Source organism: Protomyctophum bolini (assembly GCF_963924005.1).
Source record: "Protomyctophum bolini genome assembly, chromosome: 7".
NCBI classification, from domain to species: Eukaryota; Metazoa; Chordata; class Actinopteri; order Myctophiformes; family Myctophidae; genus Protomyctophum; species Protomyctophum bolini.
Genome location: NC_137868.1, coordinates 43,495,658 through 43,519,478, shown reverse-complemented (window position 1 = coordinate 43,519,478; position 23,821 = coordinate 43,495,658). Strand labels below are relative to the sequence as shown.

Genomic DNA, 23,821 nt, shown 5'->3' with positions numbered 1-23,821 from the left:
ATACTACGGATATCATTTGACTTATCCGTTGGCCCACTGAGGCACACAATCATGGGGAATTTCTGTGCTGCTTTAAAGTTGTCCTTCTGAAAGTCTGTGCAAAGCAAAGCATCACAGAGACACATGAATAATGTGGGATTTGAACCGTGGACCTGTGGATGACAAGTACAGCCACTCATCACACTGAGCTAACTGCTGGTTACTACAACACAGATTTTCTGTGCTAGTTGATGTTAGTGTGGAATGCAAAGTGTCAGTAAAGATTTGAGTCTTTTCTGACACTTTGCATTCCACATTTCCATTTCCGCAATTTCCATTTCCACCATTTCCTCAATTTCCGCAATTACAATTTCCGCAATTTCCTCAATTTCCATTTCCGCAATTTCCATTTCCACCATTTCCGCAATTTCCATTTCCACCATTTCCGCAATTTCCATCTATTAATGGCAGCTGGGTTTCATCATTCAAATAAAATAGAATTCTGTCCGTTTAGCTATAAAATTATGTCAGGGAATAGGGATACACAGTATGTCTTTCATTTGCATTGCATCTCCCCCCCCAAGCTTTTATTTTCGTTCGAGTAATAGTACAACTCTAATAGTATTACTTATAATAATGTAATTAAAGATAACTTCATTCAGATTTATTTATTTTTATTTCATTTTCCAGTTTTTTTTCTTTCTTCTTTTTAGATTTTCATTGGTGGGCCAGTCATAATGGTCCCGCGGGCCTGAGGTTGAGTATCACTGGGCTATAGCCCATGGTCCAAAATGCTGAGAAACGAGGATAACTTTTTTTCCACCAAATACAAATGCAGATTAAATCTTCAGGTCTTACTGCCTCCATGTGGTCATCTTGTGGCACCATCAGGAATATCCCTTCAGTGAACTTTGAAAGATGAAAGAATAACCAATGTCAAATGTGTCTCATCATGTACAAGATGTGAGGGATATGTGGATTTCCTGACATAGTTCCGTCATTTCAAACTTGAAACCTTCAAAGCATCTGCATGCATTGGAAAAATACGAGCAGCACTGTAGAAAATCTGGACTGACAAGTCTTGTTTGTATCAATGTCTGCCTTGTTGACATTTGGTGTTCATTGCTTTTAACTAAGAACAGTATAAAATGTTTTTCAAATTTGTCAAGGTTACAATATAGTATGCACATTTCCTTTGAGTTTTAGATTATTTCTTCAGCTTTTGTTATAAAGTTATAGAGGACTATGTTGTCAAGTTGTTCTGGACAAAAACTGTCAGCTACTGTGAACTCAGTAACAGTTGCTATAGAATTGTGATGTACCGGTATATTTATATTACAGAATCATGACAGTGATCCATCAGTCTAGGTAGGACCATACACTTTGCTATGCCATTATACAAATTACATGACAAAACATGACAAAAGTCTGCATTGCATTTATTCAAATTGGACCAAAAATAAAAATAAAAATAAGTCAAAAGGTATAACATAAAATACAGAAGCAAACTTATACACATAAAAAAGCCATCTCTTCACTGTGGTTGAGTAAAGGGGGGGGGGGTGGTACTGTATGGTTTTAAATTTACATCTTCTCTTCTTTCTTGACTTTGAGGAACTCTGCCATGTTGGAGAAGTATTTCTGGTTGGCCTCGGCCACCTTCTTCTCTGCTGCCCCAGGGTTCACGATCTCCAGACCCTGACCACAACAACAGAGGGAAACAGCCGTTAGGGCTTGACATGCACAGCACAGCTCAATTCGATTTTTATTAAAGTGTCTCAAAGCACGACAAGTTGTCTCAAGACCAAAGCTCTGTCGGGGTTTGCAAACAGACAGAGATCCCACCCAGAGCAAGCAATATTATTGCGACAGTGGTAACGAAAAACTCCCCCCTTAGGAAGAAACGTCAAGCAGAACCCGACTCTAGGGTGGGCGGCAGAAATAGTGGTATAAATAACAATGTTGTCAGATAATACATCTCTGCCGTCGGGGAAGAAAACACTCCAAAATGTTTTTCAGGAAATAATAAAAAATAAATATAAACAAAGCAATACCGCCTCATCAAAGTTGGTGCTGTGACTTTATATATAGTTAATTACCTGCATGCGAGTGGGAGAGGTGGTGGTGGAGCTAGCTGCTTTAGCAGACAGTTCGAGGGTCCAATGGAGTTACGGTTTTGTCAGAAGCGCTTTTTACTACTTTCCATTGGTTCGATATTTTTGAAACACACAGACGAAAATGGTGTTCAACAGCACTGATTTATGCCCAAAAACTAGTTAGGTGGTTTCCTCCCCGACAGCAACGATATAAATAATAATGTATAAGAATATTAAAATAAGATACGGTGTAGTGGCGTAATAGGATATGGTAGCAGTCCATGGTCGTGCTCCGTGAGGGGGCCTGGTCCACGGTCACACTAATCTTCTATTGTCGAGTTGGGCCTAGCGAACCTACCCCATAACTGTAATGTAACGGGGCAAGGCCCTGCCCCCCCGACACATCAAACTGGACTACCGGCCTCCCCCATAACTGTAATGTAACGGGGCAATGCTGCCCCGTTACACACACCCTGACACACACCGAGTCTTACAGAATACATTGGGAGACCAGACTGGAAAAAAAAAAAAAAAAAAAGACTACAGCTCTGACAATAAGCTCATGGTGTTTTTCTGCGCCTGCATGAGCGGAAAAAAGGGGCCAATGTGAGGTCCAGGGAGAACCCAGGGTTCCTTGAGGGGGTCCAAATGGACCCTCGCAGGCCCATAACTCCGTCAGAGTTATGGGGTCCTTGAAATTAGAAAGTTTGAAAAACCCCTCATCTACGGCCTTTGGTACCTGGAGAGGAGTGAACGCTACACTGGAGCTGGTTCCATTCGACCGGTCTCTGACGGTGGACTTCCCTCCATACGTCATGCTCTGCTTCTGCAGTGTCCTCTGGGAGGGAAAATCAAACACAATACGGCATGTTCAAGACATTACAGCAAGTAAACATCGTTTTCAAAACACTTACTTGCTATACAGTGAGAAAATAGACTAGTGCTAAGAGGGCATAGGAAACGAGTGAGTTTTAACAACTTCTTAAAGCAGTCAACTGACACAAGGGGAGACGGTATGGGAGAGACTACTGCAAAGTCTCCGTTTTTAAAACGAAAAACAAGAAAAAGGGCCAAATAAAGTATCAGATGTGTCTTCCATTTAGACACCAACGGTCTCAGTATTTCCGGGGGTTGAACGAGAACGCAACGGCACTTTGTCTTTTTCCATTCCGATCGTTGCCGTGTAAACATGGCCTTAGTTTTGAGTCTAGCTTTTGCGACCGACCGACTCAGAAGACCTGAGAGACGTCACGTTGCCAAGGAGATGCAGTATGTTCAGAGATGTAGCGTCCTTTTCTTTTTTGTAAAATAATTAATTAATCGTGATTAATCTAAGAATCGATGTAGTTTTCCCACCCCTAGTTCCTACATTACACATCATGTTTCTCAGGTGTGGTCTCATGGAATAAAGAAAAATAAAACCTCAAGACTGAAAATGAAATGTTTTAGGCCGACCAGCTGAAGAAATCACATATTTGAGGCCACTAAGGTTGCTTTTGTGACATTGAGACCATTCATGTTTCTGGAAGGTGCTTCTAAAACTTGTATTCTATTGCTAGTTTTATCACTTCAAATACTCGCCAACAGCGCACTCTGGTGGGTATCTCAAAGCTGGCTCGCTGGGCGAGTTAAAATAAGTAGGCTAGTGACCGAAAATAGCCAACCGACATTAGAAACATTAGGTTTTTCAGAAAAACCCATTTTAGAAGCCATTTCTTTTAGGGTTTAAATGGGTTCATCCAGGTGGTCCGGCTGTATACCTGGAGGGACTTGGAGATCCTGGCCTTGGTGGCGTCGTTGACCAGGGGCCCTCTGACGCGCCCACTGCCACTCTTCCCCAGTTGACCCAGACTGAAGCCCAGGTCCTCTTGGTACGCATCGTCCTCAATCTGAAAAAAAACACAAAGACAGATTAAATTATTAAACCCTCCCCAGCCATAATAAAACAGAGTGTTTAACGTGGCGGCATTTTGAGAAACACCGAATCCCATTCCTGACCTCGGCGAACGTCATCCTGTTGGCATGTTTCCTGATCTCCGTCAGTCCGAGACGCTCCTTCATCTTACGATACCTTGAGGAGGAAACAAAACACAGCTGTGGTCAATTCCAAGGTTAATTATGAAAACTAGATGTGGGGTGGGGGGGGAGCAAGGCTCTTAACTAGGGATGGAGCTCGTTAATCTTTATTGATAACGAGCAGCTTATCGATCAGGCTTTTTGAGCCGGGTTCTTATTGAGCCCACTATCGAGCAGAATTTAATTATCGTTTTGTGGAAATACGGGAGACAATAAATTCTGAACAGAACCAGTATATTTAACTTCCAGACAAAAAGCAGTGGACCTTTTTTTTACCAATAATATTAAAGAAACTGTTAACTGGTTAATATGTGTACCGTCACTCTAAAAAGAGTGATTTCGTTTATGCGGACAGAACTTTAAGACAGACATGTTTGTGCCAGCATGGATTACTACATTTATTTCTTGACCGCCCCTCTTGTCTTGATTGTTTAAACATGACGTCATGGGGCGCTATGCTCGATAACAGGCTTGATAAGCCCAAAGATTTGATTTATTTCCCGGTTATCGAGCTCCATCCCTAGTCCTAACCACTTAAACCCCATTTACTTTGTTGGCTCCGGGAACAGGGATGCTAGGTAGGCCCGTCACAATTATTACATAAAATCGTCAAATTGCAAATTATTTGAGACAATAGCAATTATTTTGCATAATCGTTACAACATATTCAAAAAGTAGTGGAAATAGCAGATGTACACGCCAACAACGCATCACAATGCGCTGGATCGTGATGCGCTGTGAACTTGTAGAACGACCATATTATATTAAATTATAAAAAAATATGCCAGTCATATTGGCACTGTGCCACTTCAAAGGCCAAACCTAAATGTAATTTGTAATTATCATTAATCGCAATTATTTGTGCGACAATTACTCGTTGCATAAAATGTATAATCGTGACGGCTAGAATTCAAGTGGTTCTAATTATGACCTATGCAGTGTGAAGGTTTCTAAAAGTGTGTGTGTGTGTGTGTGTGTGTGTGTGTGTGTGTGTACCTCCTTCCTCCCCTCTTCTTCCTCTGTCCATCCAGCGGGGCTGGTAGTGGTTTCACCGTCTTCACTGGAGGAGGTTCCTGCCATTTATCAAACTTCCTCTCAATCTCCTCCTTCAGGTCGTATCCCACCTGCAGAGAAACACACAAGGGTGGCGGTCGGGATAGGAATGGTGGCTCACATTTGGGGATTCAGGGGATGGCTATACCATCCCCTGAATCCCTGTGTTCACATTTAACCTCAAATTCTGTTCAGGCATACATAACAATTTAGGCATTTAGCAGACGCTCTTAATCCAGAGCGACATACATTAAGCAAGAGAAAAAAGGCATGGGAATACATCACATAAAAAAGCATTTATCATGAAACATGCATAAGCTAAGAACGTAACAGTGGAATATATATATAATGAAACTATAAATATATACACTATACTATGCACTATGTTGTAGTGGTTGGACGGAGGTTCCAAAAAAAAAAAGGTGTCACCCACCAAGAACCCGAATCAAACATTGTGAAATATCAGTTGAATGCGAGATTACTTCCTTTCAACAGGAAGGCTGAACATGAACGAAAAGGGGATGTGCGATTGCTTCGCGTTGCGCCTCACCTTGCCGTCTGCGCTCTCGTGGAAGCTGTCCACTCTGGAAGCAAGGGTGCACTTTGCAGACACCAGACGAGCTGCCTTCCTCCTCAAGTCCTAAAGAAAAACACCACACGAGGGCAAAATATAATATACACTTCATACAATGTACAGTGGTTCCCAAACTCCTTCATGTCAATGTGCAAATCGTGAAAATGTGCCTCAAATCTTTGAATATATATTCTTTCAGAGTTTCAGTTTTAAACTAAAATCTTTGCTTCTGGGTGGTCCCTGGAACAACATATTTTCAGATGGGGGTCGGGGGCATATTATATTTCATTTTTGGGATCCTTGACATGAAATATTGAGAACCACTGATATAGAAACATGAGGTTTTTCAGAAAAGAATACATTAAAAAGAAAGCCTTCTTTTTCTCCGACGTCAGGCCTAAATGGGTTAAATCATTAAAGTCTACAAAAAAAAAGACGAGCTGTCAGAGCGACGGTGTTAAAAACATGTGTGCACTGACCGGGGGCAGCGTCTGCACCACGTCACAGTGGTAGATGTATCCCGTGTGAGGCAGCAGTGAGGTGCTGCTGAATCCAGCCAGGGTTCTCCTCTGGGCTCCCAGGAGCATGAGATTACAGGCCGGCATCTTGGACAGGTTGGTTAGACCACCAGCAATACCTACACACACACACAGATCACGAGAAACAATGCTGAGATGGAACTTGTGTAGACATACATATTACGCACACACGAAAAACACACAAAAAATAATAATAATTATGCTATAACACATTCCTAAAACATACTCATTCACATTCATTGTCGTGTTTCATTCCCAACTAAGGGTCTGCAATGGAAATAAGCCGTTGGCTGTCTTGCATTTATCCTTTTGATGGTGATGTATAACCATGTGCATTTTTCTGTACATGTAAACATTGTCAATAAACATATCGAATCAACAAAAAAAACTGACGAAACCATCCAATGCTCATCCCTACTCATTTGTTGACTGGGATGCACGACATGCCCTTTTCTGCAGATCTCTTCATTTTAATTGCAACCACAATGAGTGTAACTGACAGCAGTTAATCATCACACCAGATGTAACGCGATAATAATAATAATAACCCATTGTATCATATAATTGTTGACCGTCTTACCCATGATCTTAGCGGCTGTCGACGCCCCAACGATGACGGAGAGATTTGGAGCAATGAAGGACATTCTGGACTCCACGTATTCATAGATCTTGTGTTTCGATTGGTTCAGCTCCAGAGACATCTGACAGGCCTCCTCCAATCGCTTCAACTCATCATCACCTAGCATCGTCCTATAAGACAATCAAAACAGTTGTTTTTTTTGCGTGAGTTAGTAGTAACTAACTGTTAGGAGCAGTGGCTGCCATTAATATCACACCCCGGGACAAGTTAGGCTTTATGTGCCTTTCTCGAATAGTAATATGGGATATATAGCCGAGATCAAAAGAAGCCGACAGTCGGTGAGAAAAGTTTCAAAAAAGGGGTACAAAGCTTTGTGTGTTTAAATTCACTGTACAGACCCCTGTGTGGTTGAGGCTGTAACGCTGACCACCATGATGGTGGCATTGGTCAGGATCTGCTGCAGGTTCTCGTTGTTCTTGCACTTGTCCAGGTTGTTGCCCAGTTCCTGAAAAGCAAACACACGCACGCACACGTCCTTCTTTAGAGAGGCTGAAATATAATACAACTATTATTTATATAGCACCTCTCAAAATTGCAATTACAAAGTGCTTTACATTCAAAACAGGAAAATAAGCAGCAGAAAACATTGCAAAAAACTGCAAAATAATAATAACAGCAGCAGCGGACTGACCTCATGCCTCCTTCTATGCATGAGGAGTGTTTTGGGTCTTGGGTGATTTTGAGGCCCTGCTTCCTCACTGTTCTCCCAAAGATTTCTTGAAGAGAACATGGGGGCTCCATACCTATGATTTTACCAGCCCTCTTGACTATAGGTTTTGAAGTTGGGATTTGAGTTTGACGGACAGGTTACCAAACCATGTGGTGATGCCATAACCGGCTGTTGGATTCTACGTTTGCCAGTCCATATATCGGCATGTTACGTTTGTGACGCCCACCAAAGTTTAGTCCACCCCCAAGGCAATTTTAATACACTAGACTAGCTCCGATAGGGCCATGTATGGGCACATCAGTCGGATCAGTGGTGGAACGTAGGCGAGAGGCTCTAGTAACTACGTTGCAGCACTGATCAGACAGACCGTGTCCATATTAGAGGCACTCCGGTGACAAATGCGCAAATTGCTGTTCATCTCATTTTTGGATGAATCAAAAACACCACATCAAACTGTCTTTGTCCCTTTTGTACCCATATATGGAGATCCGTCTAGTCCGTATCCGTCCGTCTACCAGTGTCCCTTTTATGCCCATATATGGCATATCATATGAGTCAGTGTTTCAGGACAACCGCCTATCGGAACGGGGCGACACTGAAATCGCTGTACAGTCAGTCGGTCACTTGAAAACCGATCTCGACCGAAAACTCACCTTAACTGTCAGGACGTAATCTAGAGAATTTGGCACCAGGGATTCCAACTCTGGGAACCTCTTGGAGTACTTGTCACGGACAAACTTGTGAATGATATCTGATGAAGAAGAATAAAATGAAGGAGGTCAATATTTGTTTGCATGGAAAATAATCAAATGAAATCTGTTATTTTCTAGGCTCTGTGAAGTAAGAAATATCACCGATAAAACTCACTGAGTTCATTGTCGATCTCCACTGTGAGGTTATTGGCAGCTACAATCAGTCTGTATTCTGGGTCAGACTCGACCGGGCCGGACACTGCAGGGGGAAAACAATGGAACACATCATTCAGATGTCATCAGAACATGTCGCTATTCAGTATTTTAGCCATGACGTGAGCGCCCCCCTCCGGAGATACTTCCGGGTCCTACTTTTGTGTCCCCATAGTTATATTGTGACACTCCGTCTGACTAAATCCGAGACGAAAACAACCACGAAAGTCTAATTTTACCGCTTTCCTTGCAACAACAAAGCTGCTGCTCTCCCAAATCTGGCTGTGACAGGCCGTCTGCCCCACACTGGATACTATCGCCATTTTATTTCATTGTGTCAACTAAATCCTCATTAATTGCAAACGAGATTCAACATACTCAAGACTGCACACATTCTAAATATGTCCCCGAAATATTGTACTGAAAAATGGACTGTTACCACCTTCAATAATAATGATAATAATAGTCTTTATTGTCTCCACATCATGTATTTTCTTTGTCATGGACACTTGTACAAAATATTAATAATTCTACTAGAGTTGGAAGCATTAAGACCCATTTTAACACTCAATGGCTTCCTTTCTGAAAATTAACGTCATTGTAAAAAGATTCACGCGTTTAGACATTCTATTTACAATGAGAAGCGGACGGGAGCTGGTGCCACTTGGACCCGGACGTAACGTAGCACTACAAAATGACGTCGGATTTAAATATCGAATTAATCATCTCTTCCACCCCCGGCCAGTAGAACAATAAACGCAGAGGGAAAGAAACATTACAGACAGTTGGGCAGAAAATGGGTCAATCATTCTCACCTTCCGAGTTCTTGCGCTGCTTCCCAACGTAGCGATCAATTTTTTCCATGATTTCTGAAAACTATAGACATAAGATTATTAACCACACGAACCCTAGAGTTCCTATTGTGGGGCAAATATAGAGATGTTTGTACTGCATTTGATCCTGATTCCATCAAATACATTGGCATCGGCATCCTGAACTGAAAATTTATTTCATCCTCATTAACCCATTCTGACCTGAGATCAGATTCATACGAGGTTTCCACTGGACACACACTGGTCTGATCAACCCATTCTGACCTGAGATCAGATTCTAAAAATGTCAGTCGCTCTTCGATTTTTCAAAAATAGCAGACCTACAAGCTCGTAGCGCGCCACTCGGTGGCGCGCTATGAGCTTGTAGATCTGCTATTTTTCAATAGCTAAAGCATGACATGATGCTAACACCAAAATGGGTTCCCGGTCAGAATGGGTTAAAGAGCTGGAGTGATGAGACTAGAGAGAACCCCCCCGTTACTGAACAAACACTCATAGCAATGATTTCTATCAGGAGAACATTTAAATATCACTTCCAGCCTCAACGTTTCAGGACCCTCAGTAATTACAGAAATACACAAAGCCACAGGATCAGTGACGGCACAAAACAGGTTTCTTTAATTAGTCCAGCTTTATCAGGAACCTAGCAGGCTAGCATCATACCTTGCAACAAAAATCCACTCACAAGCATCTTAGGCATCGCGAGGTAACCTTGAAGGCATAACTATTTGCCTCACTCACTGAGGGGGGCTAGACTTCCATTTATGCCATCATGGGACCCCCGACCCCCCATATGAAAGGTTGACCCCCCCCCCCCCCCCCCGGGCGATATGAATATATGTTTGACACAATTATACAAGAGAAATGGTGCAATGCCGTATAAATCTTAACCACTTAAGCCCTATATAAAAAATTTTTCGTACGACAAATAAAAAAAAAAGGTAGCCAATCTACAAGCTTGATATTGTATGGTCCGATATTTCTGCTTTCATTGTGAAAAATCGGACATTCACAAATAGGAATGCAACGTTGAAAGTGGCTTTTTTTTTTTAAAAGAGAACACACAAACGCTTTCAAACTAACCTGTTTGCTGTTGCGCAGCTTGGCGATGGACGCCACGCTCTCAGCTCCACTGTAGTCCACCTCCATCTCCTCTGGGATGTCCTCCAGGCCCCCTTCTGCCTTTCCCCCTTCCACCGCCTCCCCGTCGCTGTCCTCCTCCTCTCCTCCGGGATAGAGCCCATCCTCGCCCTCGTCTCCGGCCTCCTCCAGATCCGCCAGCAGCTCGTCCGCTAGAGACATCTTAGTGGACACGAAAAGAAATACCGTCGTAACCCATTCTGACCCGAGATCAGATTCTAAAAAAGTAAAAATATCTTCTACATCCTGACAGTTTTCCATTCTAAACTGAGATCAGATTCTAAAAAATGTCTTTTATGTCAGTCGCTCTTAGATTTTTCAAAAAAATGTGCCAGGGGACCCCCCTTAAGAGGAATGTTGTCACCATTTGTCAAGATTCTTTGAAAATAGCTGATCTGCAAGCTCACAAAGTGTTGCATCGCAGGGCTTGAAGTATTTAAATTGTTCATTTTGATGGAGGAACCCCTGGAACCAATCAAGGGACCTGTGCAGGACCCCACTTAAAGAAACTCTGTCTTACGTGATTTTGTAATCACTATCACTTTGCTTTAACAAACCGATGCTGTTAATTGCAGTTACTGTGATTGAATAAAGCTGAAGACTGCTATGTTTCTACTACCGTCTGGAATGTTAAACCTCGTGTCACCAGACTTTCCACCTCAAGAGGAAAGCCTGGTCTGTTTTTGTTACTTATCGCCTGTGTGATCAGGTCTAGGTGAGGTTTAGACCGGTTGATAAAACATTTAAAAACCCTCTTATTCCGGTTTGAGGGTTCCGCATGTTTTTGCCATCGCTTTGTTTTGGTCCCCCGTTTGTTTTTAGTCTCGCCAATCGCTATGAATTGAAATAAAAAAAAATGGATATACCAAACAAACTATTCCCACAAAGTAAGTACTCGAAGAAACTTGTCGGATTCATACGCCGCATTAAGTCTTTTATTGGGTAGGCCCTAAAACGATGATGCCCTTGGTCACAGGGAATTTGGGGTAATGCAGATTCCGGTTTGGGGGTTCCTGCCGATGACTAGTACAAAGTTAAACCAGTGACTACAACAACAAGGCCCCTGATTTAGGGTATGCAGTCATTTTGTAACCAATGCTGAAGAGTTGGACAATTATATGAGTTATGTCACTGCTGTCCACAACATGCATTTAGTGTTAAACCTCAATATTTGATTGTTATCATACTTTCTCCAAGCTTGTGCCTTGACTGAATTTACACAATAAACTCCACAGGGTTGACGATACAGTGGCATCCATTACAACATTAAAAGTATAGTATAGTAAAAGTAATAAAAATTGTATCATTAAATTAAAATATAATATAATGAAGTAGTATCATATTAGTAGCTCTGGTCCATAGCCCTAATGCTTCTTTGCCGCCGTTGCATTTAGGATAGGAGTGCATTAGGCTATGGACCAGAGCTATCATATTAGATGGACTGCGTCTAATATGATACTATAATGATAGGCTACTATTACTATATAAACATTACATTCTCCAAATGACCCAGTACACCGAGTAGAGTACTATACTGGGCTTAGAGTAGCTCTGGTCCATAGCCTAATGTAGCCCAAGATTTAGACTCTGAGCCTAAAGAAGCTAGTTAGCCAATGTTTACATTATGAACCACAACACTCAGTCACACAATACATTAATGGCATATCAAAGTAACTCACCTCGGGAATGTAATATTCCCGTCGTTCAAGAAAACAACGTGTTGTGTGACAAAGGTTTCAGTTGTATTGTTATTTGTTGTTATTATTATGCAGGGAGTTTAACTTTAGCCCGATGTTTCAGTCCTTCGTGCTCCACGGCATCGCGTCGTCTTCTCACCGTTTACCGTATCGTCGCACAAAATATACGTCAGCCGTTCTTCCTGTTGCTGTTTTATGGCGGCCGCCAAATTAACTGAGTAATCACCATCGCCACCTCCTGGAGTGGAGTGGAATCTGGATAAACAAAAAATCTGAATAAAATACAGGACTATAATTGTGTTACACTGTCTCAGTCTGTCTGTCTGTCTGTCTGTCTGTCTGTCTGTCTGTCTGTCTGTCTGTCTGTCTGTCTGTCTGTCTGTCTGTCTGTCTGTCCTCTGCGTCTTCCACTGTCACTCCAGCCACCTGAATGTCCTCTCTCACCTCATCGCATCCCTAAACCTCCTCTTTGGCCTTCCTCTTCTTCTCTTTGGCCCCAGCTCCATCTCCGGCATTCTGATTGATTGATTGATTGATCACTTGCACTGATTGGTTGATTGATTGATTGATTGATTGATTGATCACTTACACTGATTGATCAGTTTAAGTTTCTGGTTTTTTGTCTTCTCCTTGCACTATAGATGTTTGTTTATGTCCTGTGTATGTAAGACTGAGAGTGCTCTGAGCAAAATAAATTTCATTGTATTTATACTTTATACTGTATCTACTATCTCTATACACATGACAAATAAACCTGAACCTGAACCTGATTCATTCATTCATTCATTCATTCATTCATTCATTCATTCATTGTATTCACAGTATGTAGAATAGCACAGGTCAATACAAAAACTGCTACTGAGGACATAACCAGGGAAAGCAAATCAGGGTCCTCCATTTTCAATTAATCAGAACATTTTCTCCCCCCCCCCCCCCCCCAACTCAAAACCATTGAAATAGTATACGAAAAATCACACCCGTCTGAAGTGAGGGGCGCTAATACATTAAAGTCTAACTTATGTTGATTAGGTGATGTAATGGTGATGTAAAACAAACGTTGCCAACACAAACATTAAATTCTCTTCATTGTCAATGGCGTTTTTAAAACAAACATTAAACCTGCCCCTCAAAAATAATAGACTCAGATTTAAAATTAGTTTAGAGGTGGCAGGCTCTATTTATGTGGCAGTATGAGACGAGTAGTATGAGTCAATCTACAACCAATCTACAACCTTACCCTCCATTCCACTGGGTGGCGGTGACAACGCGTTTGCACTCGCTGTTTTAGAATACATCCAGTGTTGCGGCTGTTGCCAAGTTTGATTATTATAAGCAACTTTGGGCTTTTTCGTTTTTCCTGTAGTTGGGCTTTTTATTTTTTCCTATAGTTGCCAGTTGCAGGCTTGCCCTTATTTGGGCTTGTTTCCTAATGTTGTTAAAAACCAGTGATTCTCACACATTTTCATGCCAAGGACCCCCAGCCCAGATGAGTGTAGGCTATTTGTCCAAGGACCTTACCCAGCTACATACCTTTACTTTTTGGAAACTATATACTGCGAAAAGGGTTTTCGCCCACTGTTTTTGTTCAAGTTTCAAGTAGATATACGTAATGTTAGCTCTGATCCATACCGTCAATAGCTCTGTTAAATGACTTTGTTGCATTAAGGCAGCACTTGGTTCCCAAACTATGGTAAATGGTAAATGGTGCATTTATATAGCGCCTTTATCCAAGGCGCTTTACATAGATTGTGCATTACATTCACCCATTCACACACACATTCATACACCGATTGCGGCGGAAGCCATGCAAGGTACCAACCAGCACATCGGGAGCAATTTAAGGGTTCAGTGTCTTGCTCAAGGACACTTCGACATGTAGACAGGAGGAGCCGGGATTCGAAGATATATGTCTATGGGGAACCTCTTCTCTGAGCTAAAGCGTAGATATGAGGTTCCAAACGGTCCACGGAGCTACCATTGATTGATTGATTGAAGTATTTATTTAATAACAGTCCAATAACTGTGGACGACACCATTTCCACATTTTTTACACATTCTACAAACTGTTAATAAAAATACATGTTTTTCTGTGTCAATGATCTAATGTGATCCTGGGCTCTACACCCCCCCCCCCCACAAATATACTCTAATCACACTCTAAACATTTCAATCAATCAATCAATCAATCAATCAAACAATCAATCAATCAATCAATAAATCAATCAATCAATCAATCAATCAATGTGATTTAAGCTCATGTAGCCTAGTCGCTTCTTTTGGGCTTGTTTTCATAGACATGGCTCACGCAATCTGGCAACACTGGGTCCATCCAGCCGGAGGTACTACTGCTCTACTACTAGGAGGAGGGCGGGAGGAGTTGCACAGTTGCAGATAGATTGAGATAGCAGTGAGGGAAAACTCTCATTAAAAGCAAACATGACGCGACAATTTGACGACATGGACGACGTGGACGAGTACATCAAGCTGTTCGAGCAGGCGACGCTGTCCAGCTTTGTCATCTACTCTGTGGAGAGGAGCTACAAGGACAGAGGTTTGGCTTGTTTTCTTCCATTAGCATCATTTTTTTAGCCTCCGGGGGCTAGCTGGTGCGGAAATAGCAGATCTACAAGCTCACAGCGAGTCGCTTCCGCGACCCGCTGCGAGCTTGTAGATCTGCTATTTTCGCGGCCGCGCGACACCGTCCGTCGTACAGGCGAATCGCTGCCAGTACTAGTACTAGCCAGCTGCTTGCTACTAGCTTCTGCTAATAAGTCCATCTGTTCTTTAAATGAATAATGCCATGTTAATAACACGTAGTAACTATGTTGAACTATGTCTTTCTTTCTTGATTTTGTTACAATAGTTAGTGATGATGTGATGTTCTGGTGTGACGTCGGGGTAAATGTAATGTGTTATTTTATGTAGCAGGCTTCGTTGCTTATTGCACGACGACGCTCGATCAAAAATATGGCGTTTATGTCTTTTTAAAACTAAAATCAAATGGCGGGGGAGGGGTGTTGACGCGATCGCGCCACATTTATTATAAATAATATACATATATATTGGCGTGAGTGAGTGACAGCCCAGAGAGGATAGCCCCTTTCCGGAACCCTGTATAAAAAATATTTTTCTTTTTAGGATGACAGTCCCAAATAGTACAACATAGGCATACAGGGTTCAGAACGGGGGTAGAAGGGAGACCAGACGGGAGTCTGATTCAAACCTATAGCTCTGGCATTAGAGTTATGGACCAGAGCTAATTCAAACCCCAAAGTCGACTATGAGTATACATGATTTGGAAGCCACTGACCTCTTTAGATTCTTTCTCAACCTTTTGAATTTCAACGACCCCCTATAGTTTAGACCCTTGCCCATTTGATGGATCCAATCTGTGTAACTGTACAAAATGAACCATTTGTAAAAGAAAAATAAATCACGCTCGTGTGACGTGAGGGGCGCTCTTATCATACATAAAGTCCCAGGCTTACTCATCATCTGTGAAAAGAAAAGGCTGGCCACAAGCTAAGGCAGAGACGCTATCGGCGGATGTGTCGGTCCGGAACATCCGGCAAATGTATTTCCCCCGGATACGATATGATTCCGACCAATCACAACACTTGTACAGGATTTTCCCAGCAATGCACTCTACTGCACATATCGTGCCCAGCGTGCTTCTGCCCTCACTTTATCCTCAATATGTACTTTGCTCAGCCAATCAAATCATCGCTATATGGGGTGATCAGCCAATCATCACAGCCAATGTTTGTGTTCACACAAACCCTCAAAGCTGGGCATAGGATGGGCGAGCGCCCCTCAAAAACAATGTATTGAGCGAGGCAACAGAGGATGCTCCATTTTCAACAGGTCTGACGAAGCAGTAGTTGTTTTTTGTATGCTTCCATCCAGTATACCTACCTGTTTTACTAAAAGAGCACCTGTTGGCAAAAGACACAGTGACTGAACCCAGGCAGCGCTTCCTTCGTTCTATTTTAAACTGTACCTACCTTACCTACTACTGGCTCTTCTGGATTGAAGTTGAACAGTGAGATTTACATATCAAGTTTGTATAGTCATAAGTATGTTAATAACTTAATACCAGCACAAATGCAAGATGTTTTTTTGTGGCTTTTGCCTTTTTTATGGAGGGACAGACAGTAGGCTGACATGAAATGGGGTGAGAGATGGGGAGTGACATGCAGTAAAGGGTGTCTGGATCGGGAGTCGAACCCACGGCACGCTGCCAGACTGGATTACCAGCCAAGGTGCCTGGACCGCTGAGCCACGGCCCAGGCCTTGAAAAACATTTTTAAATTGTTCAACTAGCCGATGTGCATCCACACGTGAGCTTGTATATTGGCTATTTGAACTATTCAAAAATGTGGCCAAATTCATATCATTCTGGGGGTCCTTGACATGAAATTCTTTGAGAACCACTGATGTAGAACGATTTCTCAGAAAACTGATTTAGAAGACATTGGTAGAATCGTTCTTAGATCTAACTGGGTTAAGGGATGAGGCACTGACGAGTTTGACCGTTATGTCTGGTTACGACACCTACTGCCTGAAGCTTGCAGTGATGTAAATAGGGTTGCAATTTTTACAAATTGTAGCATTTAACTCCCATTTCATTTTATATGGTTATAATGTAGAAAACAGAAGAATTATAACTAAAGATGGCAAAATAAACCACAATTAAAGACAGTACAGCAGTGCATCCCGTGGATGCAGAGGTCGTTGTTTTATTGCGTCCCTTAACTATAAACTGCACTTTTGGATGCAAAATGCACCCTATTTTAATCTGAGCTCAGAATGCCAATGTCTCCCCTCGCCAACTCTGGCTGAGCAGTTGGTTGTCTTCCCATGCAGGAGACCCGTATTTGAAATGAATCCTGGGTGTTATCATTGCGACTGCCACTCCTGTCAGGAGTTTGATCTGTTACTGAGACAGTGAAATATCAATTATTATAATCTGTAGATTCACTAATAATATCTAACTAAACATGATTACTGTGTTTTTTTGTTTTCGACAGCATGGCAGCCCTCGACAAAAAGTCGAATTTACTGGCAGTGGGCTCGCGGAGCTGGCACGCCGGCTATCGAATACACAGGGGTGCCATTTGTGTTCATTGGGTCAAAGAAGATGATTTGCCACCATGGGAAAGACCTCTCTCTAATGAAGAAACAAAGATATAGAGAGCAAAAAGCAAAGAAACTGGTGAGTTTAATGCAGGTGACTGCATCTTCTACAGTAGAGCCACATTTGGTCTCCGCCACAATATAATCATAATTTCTTATATTCAGTTGGCCCTCATTCGCAAAATGTTTCACAAATTGACTTTGATTGGCACACTGGTAACTAACATCCTTTCTATGTAAATGTGCATCTTTATTGCTTTTGAAGACCGAAAGGTTTCACAACCTGACTTTAATCATCTAATCTTGCAGCTCGAAGGCCATCGCTTTAAAAAGCGGAGGACTTTAGGGCAGGACACGAAGAAGGTGGGGTGTCCATCCTCCATACACGTCACCAGGATAGCGAGGTTCCCCAGATATGCGGTAGGTACATTCTCTTTTTTTAAAAGCTGCAATCTTATGTGCTACCCCTGAGATTCAAACGCTGTTATTGAAGCAGACCCCTTTTCTCCCATGAATAGGATCTGTGCATAACTGTTGTCCCAGAAGGTGGTTTCTGTTCCAGTGCATTTTCCCATAGCCTTGTTGTGTGACAGGCTCTTCAAATCTGCTGCTGAGCCAATCAACTAAACTATGGGAAAACTAACTGGAACCAGGAGGACATGGGTATGCCGCTTTCTGAGAGCCATGCGACAGAACTGTCGACAAAATTGACACTGCACCTGGGTGCTTCAACATAAGACAGTTTTCAGTTAATGTTGTGCAAAGATACCTTTTAAGTGTACGTTCTATGTCTGTGCTTACACTGATATGATGTATATTATGGTTAGTTAGTACTTAATGTTTTAAGCTGATGAGGTCTGTTTTTTTTGCCTTTATTGATAGTAATTAGTGAAGACAGATAGGAAAGTGGGAAGGGGAGAGACATGCAGCAAAGTCTTGTCATGAACAGGACTCGAACACGCGACACGCTGTCAGGCCAGAGCCTATATGTGGCATGCGCCTGGACCACTAGGCCAGCGGGCGCCCCGAGGTCTGTTTTCTTTTTCTTTTTTAACCATGTGATGCATTTGTCACCTTTTCATGTTAGCTGGAGAACAACACTGACAGAGCCAGAAAGATGACAGCTAAGGCGCTCAGAACAGCCCTGAGGAGGGATCCAGTTGTGTGGGAGAACATCTACATAATCACAAACCCCAGTGCACATGTTGGACACACATTGGAAGGAGAGGTAAATACTAGATGAGGCTATCACAATCTGGAAATTGAGTTGGCAATTGTCATTCAAATGATTGCGGATTCAAGATTTTATTGTGTTTTTTGGCATTGAATATGGAAACAGAACTTGCATTTCTCTGTCAGGGCCATATACTTGATGTTATTTAAAATAAATGTTACAAAACAGTGACAATAGCAGCTAGCCGATCTGCAAGCTTGCACATCTGCTAATCCTGTGAGCATATCAAATTGTCAATCGTCTACTCTATTTGAAAGCATTTTCAGCATTGAAACCCTAACCGTCAATCTAAACAAAATCACTGCAATAGAGCGTCGCCGGAAAATAAATCCAAGTTAATTTTCCTCATAGACTTTTCAGAAAGTAATTATTTCAAGACGTTTAAACGCCGCGGACAAAGCCAACTCTTGTCATGACAAATCATGACGACAAACACAATTCTTTGGGCTGAACAAATTATTAGAAAGAAGAAGAAAACGGCAGGTTACAACACTTTTTTTGTTTTTCTTCTTTGTAATTATTATTTTGGTCCAAAATATTGTTTGTTGTCATGATTTGTCACGACAAGAGTTGGCTTTGTACGACGCTTATAAGGTCTTTTAAAAAATACGTTTTGAAATGTCTATGGGAAAAATGCATTGGGAACCATTTCCTGGGCCTGGCGTCGTCATGAAAGGGGGCGGGACTGCGACGCTCTATTGGCTCAAATAATTGAATTCAGGCGGTATAAATAATAAAATAATGTATAGGGCATTTCTTTAATAGCCACTTTATAACAAATAAAATCCTAGTCATCGCGCCGTGTGGATCAAGTGCTGCAGCTCAGTGTCTCATTTGCCGTTTTCCAGTTCATACCGGGCTGGACGTGGCAACAGCTGACGCCAGTTGACCTGGCTCCTCGCTACACGCTGGACGCGGGCAGCCTCATTGAACAAGTCATTGTTGAAGGAGAAGACATGGCAATGGACGACGTGGGAGAGCCTATCACTTGTGAAGGTGAATGTTGTTTTGTGTTTCCCTTTTCCACAGCGGTTCTCGTCTCGACCAGTGGTCCGGGGACCACCTATAGTCCTTGAAGGGGTTCTGTTCTGTTTTACGCTCTCAAGAGTTAAATTATTGTTAAACATCTGCATTATTTACACAGTCTACACAATTGGAGAATTATTTTGTTTGCCTGTTATCTCTCCTGTTGTACCAACATCAATGCAGCATGGAATTGTGGACAAGATCTTATCCAACAACAGAATATTCAAAGTTTTGGGTCTGAGAGGCTAAATCTAATCAAAATGGTCTGTGGCTCAAATGCCCAATAAATAATGGGTAAAAAAAAAAAAGAAAACTGGTTGAAAACCACTGTATACACCAATGGTTCTCGACCGGTGGGCCGCCAGTAAATAGGCAAGCAGGCGAAGTAGCCGCCTCCACAATGGCCCAAATAATTGGCAAAACACATACGACTTTTAACAATAATATAGCAAAAACCATTATACCAATAAATAAGAACCGTCCTACAGCATACTACGTTTGGAGGTAGGTGGAGCATAATCGATTGATTATTAACTCTATCTCTAGCTGTTGGCATGAACCCCAGTTCCAGGGGCCAGCATACGCGTTCACTTTAAAAAGTCAGAGTTTGCTCGCCCCCCGCCCCCCCACACACTCGCTACACACACACTCTAGTATCATTGGAACACGCACACACTCTTTACCTCTCGTCGGAAGCGTTTACATGGCGGCAGCGTCGCGGTACCAAAGGCACAAATTAAATCTGAAATGTCGGATGGCAGAAAACCCACCGCGATCCAAGAATCCGACTTATGGCGGTTTGAAAATCCTCCTCTCACCTGCTTTGCACTGTGAATCTATTTGCAATACCATAGTTGGAACGTTGCTATAGGAACCGGACCAACGTTAAAGGCTTCCGTAGTTCCGTAGGCATCAACCATTATATAGAAGGATAATACATTGGAAATGGGATACGTATATATATATATATGGACTTGGGATATGGCGCCACCTACTGTAGTGTCGACGTATGTATATACAAATGAGCATGCTCTGGAAATGCACGTGGCCCACCCATCTGATAGCATCAGTGTCGCCTTATAGCTTTTAACCACTAACAATTATTTTAAACTATACCTGTTGAAAAATAGTGCCGCGCTACGAGCTTGTAGATCTGCTCACTTTGAAAAATATATTTGAATATATATTCTTTCACAGTGACTGGTTTTAACTCAAATATTTGCTTCTGGGAGGATCCCTGGAACAACATATTTACAGATGGGGGGGGGGGGGGGGGGTCAGCGGCCAAATACAGATAATGCTGGTGGTCCTTGACATGGAAAAAGGTTGAGCACCACTGATACAGAAAACTGTCATGATTCAGAAGACATTTGTAGAATCAGTTCTCAGGTCTAAATGGGTTAAGTGGTCTGATGGGTGGGCCGCGAATGCTTTCAACATTTCCATGTGGGCCTTGATCCAGAAAAGGTTGAGATTAACCGCTGCTACTACTACAAGATCTCGTGGACAATGTCTATGCATTGCTTGCTTCAGGTGAAACTTTTAACTGAGAAATGTAAACGCATATGTCATAATAAACCAACATCTACATGTGTCAATCAAGATGGTGTCGTGAAATGACAATTGAAGTGTATAAATTAAGGGACCACTTCACCAAAGTTTTCATCCCATCATATAATTGGTCCTCACTAATGCTCATTATATGGTGCACCATTTCTGTCTACTCAGTCTCTCAAGAGGGCTCTGGACAGTTCTGAAACGTTTTACTTGTATTGTTTCAAGAACACTTTCAGGAAGACGAAGGGGGCTGTAGTTTCTGTTCGCTTGGAATCCCCATTCCTTTTCTCCACCGTCCATAGAGTGAGGCAGCGAACCGAAATAGTGCCATTTGATAATGAGCTTTTTTTTTAGTAAAGGACCCGTTACATGAAGAGGCAGGGGTGATGTGCTCCTTTTTGACCCATTTAGACCTGAGGACGATTCTACAAATGTCTTCTAAAGCGGTCTTCTGAAAACCCAATGTTTCTATGGCAGTGGTTCTCAAACATTTTCATGTCAAGGACCTCCAAAAATATATGTAATTGGCCGCCGGCCGCCCATCTGAAAATATGTTGTTCCAGGGACCCCCCAGAAGCAAAGATATGAATTAAAAACGTTCGCTCTGAAAGAATATATATATATATATTTGAGGCACAGTTTCACATTTTTTTCAAATAGCAGATCTACAAGCTCGTAGCACGGCACTCGGTGCCCCGCTATGAGCCTGTGGATCTGCTATTTTTCAATAGCTAAAAGTATACCATAATGCTTTAAAACACCAAAAGGGATTGACTTGAAGAACTGACTGCCATCTCTTTATCAAAATTCCCTTTTCAGTGTCCACGTCACCAGGGGGCCAGACGACCTGTGAGATAGAGGTCATCGACGGTGGACACACTGTTCCGCGGAAACGTGCCAAGAAGATGGCGGCGTGGAGGAAGTGTGTCAGTCTGAACAAGCAAATTCTTGACAATCTCTACGTCATAGAAGACCAGAACACCCTCGAGGACCTGAGCGTGAAGCTGACCACCGTTCTGAACGACATGCAGCCGATGATCACGGAGGCGGCGATGGAACTCGAGTCCGCGGGGAACCGAAAGCGCAAGGGCCCCGGGGGCGTCGCCCAGCCCAAGTCTCTGCTGAGAAACAAAATGGGCAGGACAAAGCGCAAGTTTGGCGTGAGGGGCTCCACGTACAAAGGCCCTCTGAAGGTCACGCGAGCTCAGGCGCCCGCCACGGTCACCTTCCAGACGGTCTCGAGCACGCTGGAACCCGCCGCGGCGGCCTCTTTCCAGCCAAACTCCATCACCCTTCAGTCGGGGTTGCCCCTCAACTCGACCTCGTTCACCGTCCAGCCCGCCCTGACGACGGCCCCTCTCCAGACCACCACGTTCACCTTTCAAACGGCGCCGACGACCACGAGTCCGATCCAGTCCGTCTCGACGGCCGCCCTCCAGTCGGCCTTGTTACGGACCCTCCAGCCCGCGCCGGCGACCCCTCCGCAGCGGAAGTGGAGGGAACTGCGGCCGGCGATACCGAACTCTGCCCACTCGGGCAGCCCCCAGTCTGCCATGAAGCCAACCATATTCATTCTCCAGCCGACGCCCGTTAATCCCGCTAACCACCCTCTGACTTTGTCTCCCCTGAAGCTCGCCGCCAAGCCGGCCACCGACTGTTCCCTTCAGCCCGCTATTCCCGAATCCACGCCGTTCAATCTGCCCACTAGGTTGCCCTCGAGTTTGCTCCCTCCCCTTAGCCCCTGAGTTTGTTGCATCGTTGGATGGATTTTGATTTACTTGACATTTGATTTTTCTTTTTGTATAGTTTCAAGCTTTCAAGTACGAGTTGGGTTTTTTTGCATAAAAAAAAAAAAAAGGGGTTCATGTTTAGAAAGTTAAGTACCCTAAAATTGTACAGAGCAGAACGAGTCACTTTTTCTTCATTTGCACTTCAACTGCAGAAGTCGGTTCAAATAAAGTTAAAGAAAAATAACGTTGTGGTGTAATGATTTTCTTTCCTTTTCTGCTTGCAACTTTCATATTCTGTCAATGTCAATATGCAAACATGGCAGCTCCACCAGCCCGCAAAACGTCTGAAGGCTGTGCGTTGTTGTGCGCTTGCGGATCAGATTTGATTTGAAGAGGCGAAAAACGAGGGGGAAGTATAGAGTAGACCCTTGGGGGGACCCCAGTCCATGAAGTAGGGTCTAAGACAAGTGGTTAAGTCAATCTTGTAAGACACGATCCACTGGACTAAAACCAAGGGGCCAGCTATGCACTCCAATGTTGAAGCGCTGGGCCCTAGTGGTAAGAGGAAGGACTGCAGGCGGACCCGTGGATTCTTGACAAGGAAACCCCGTGCAACCGAGCGCCCAATGTAAAGCCCAGGTGCACTCTGGGTGCACTTCCAAATGCGGAAGTGAAATGCTGAATCAGCGAAATAGACGGTACTTCCGGCAGCCTTCCGGGTGCTTCAAAACGCCACTGAGCAACTTCCACTGACATGAATAGCGGAGGGGGCAGAGCTTCGCGCTAGTTTAGTCTCTATCCTTTTAATACTCTGACTAAAACTAACAAGTTTCCTTCAAAATGGAAGGTTAAGGAGTTTGTCAACTCAAATGCAGAGGTTTCTACATGCCTCGGGTCATCACAGGTGACCGGTCAGAAGAAGCGGTCTCTGACTAA

General features: G+C 43.0%; 2 protein-coding genes across 2 annotated transcripts; one reads left to right on the top strand and one right to left on the bottom strand.

Moving 5' to 3' along the window:
• Window positions 1-1,400: 1,400 nt before the first annotated feature.
• On the bottom strand, window positions 1,401-12,344 carry prpf31 (PRP31 pre-mRNA processing factor 31 homolog (yeast)). Its single transcript, XM_080767360.1, has 14 exons — window positions 12,185-12,344; window positions 10,449-10,667; window positions 9,348-9,408; window positions 8,495-8,578; window positions 8,281-8,378; window positions 7,296-7,402; window positions 6,898-7,067; window positions 6,258-6,415; window positions 5,755-5,844; window positions 5,148-5,275; window positions 4,074-4,146; window positions 3,836-3,964; window positions 2,815-2,913; window positions 1,401-1,677 (listed from the first exon to the last, which is right to left on the bottom strand). The coding sequence occupies exons 2-14, from the start codon at window positions 10,665-10,667 to the stop codon at window positions 1,564-1,566; spliced, it is 1,530 nt and encodes a 509-aa protein (XP_080623486.1). The 5' UTR covers window positions 12,185-12,344; the 3' UTR covers window positions 1,401-1,563.
• A 2,233-nt stretch (window positions 12,345-14,577) lies between these two features.
• Window positions 14,578-23,102, top strand: LOC308318520 (uncharacterized protein). The gene is made up of 6 exons (XM_080768104.1): window positions 14,578-14,753; window positions 17,233-17,417; window positions 17,648-17,758; window positions 18,426-18,566; window positions 19,421-19,568; window positions 21,975-23,102. The coding sequence occupies exons 1-6, from the start codon at window positions 14,639-14,641 to the stop codon at window positions 22,898-22,900; spliced, it is 1,626 nt and encodes a 541-aa protein (XP_080624230.1). The 5' UTR covers window positions 14,578-14,638; the 3' UTR covers window positions 22,901-23,102.
• Window positions 23,103-23,821: the final 719 nt, after the last annotated feature.

Excerpts from the sequence above, each read along its gene's own strand:
- prpf31 (XM_080767360.1), bottom strand. The coding sequence starts at position 10,667 with ATGTCTCTAGCGGACGAGCTGCTGGCGGATCTGGAGGAGGCCGGAGAC. Across the intron at positions 8,379-8,494 it reads GGAGATCGACAATGAACTCA|ATATCATTCACAAGTTTGTC; the intron begins GTGAGTTTTATC and ends CTTCTTCATCAG. Across the intron at positions 7,403-8,280 it reads ATTACGTCCTGACAGTTAAG|GAACTGGGCAACAACCTGGA; the intron begins GTGAGTTTTCGG and ends TTTGCTTTTCAG.
- LOC308318520 (XM_080768104.1), top strand. The coding sequence starts at position 14,639 with ATGACGCGACAATTTGACGACATGGACGACGTGGACGAGTACATCAAG. Across the intron at positions 17,759-18,425 it reads CGAGGTTCCCCAGATATGCG|CTGGAGAACAACACTGACAG; the intron begins GTAGGTACATTC and ends TTTTCATGTTAG. Across the intron at positions 18,567-19,420 it reads GACACACATTGGAAGGAGAG|TTCATACCGGGCTGGACGTG; the intron begins GTAAATACTAGA and ends GCCGTTTTCCAG.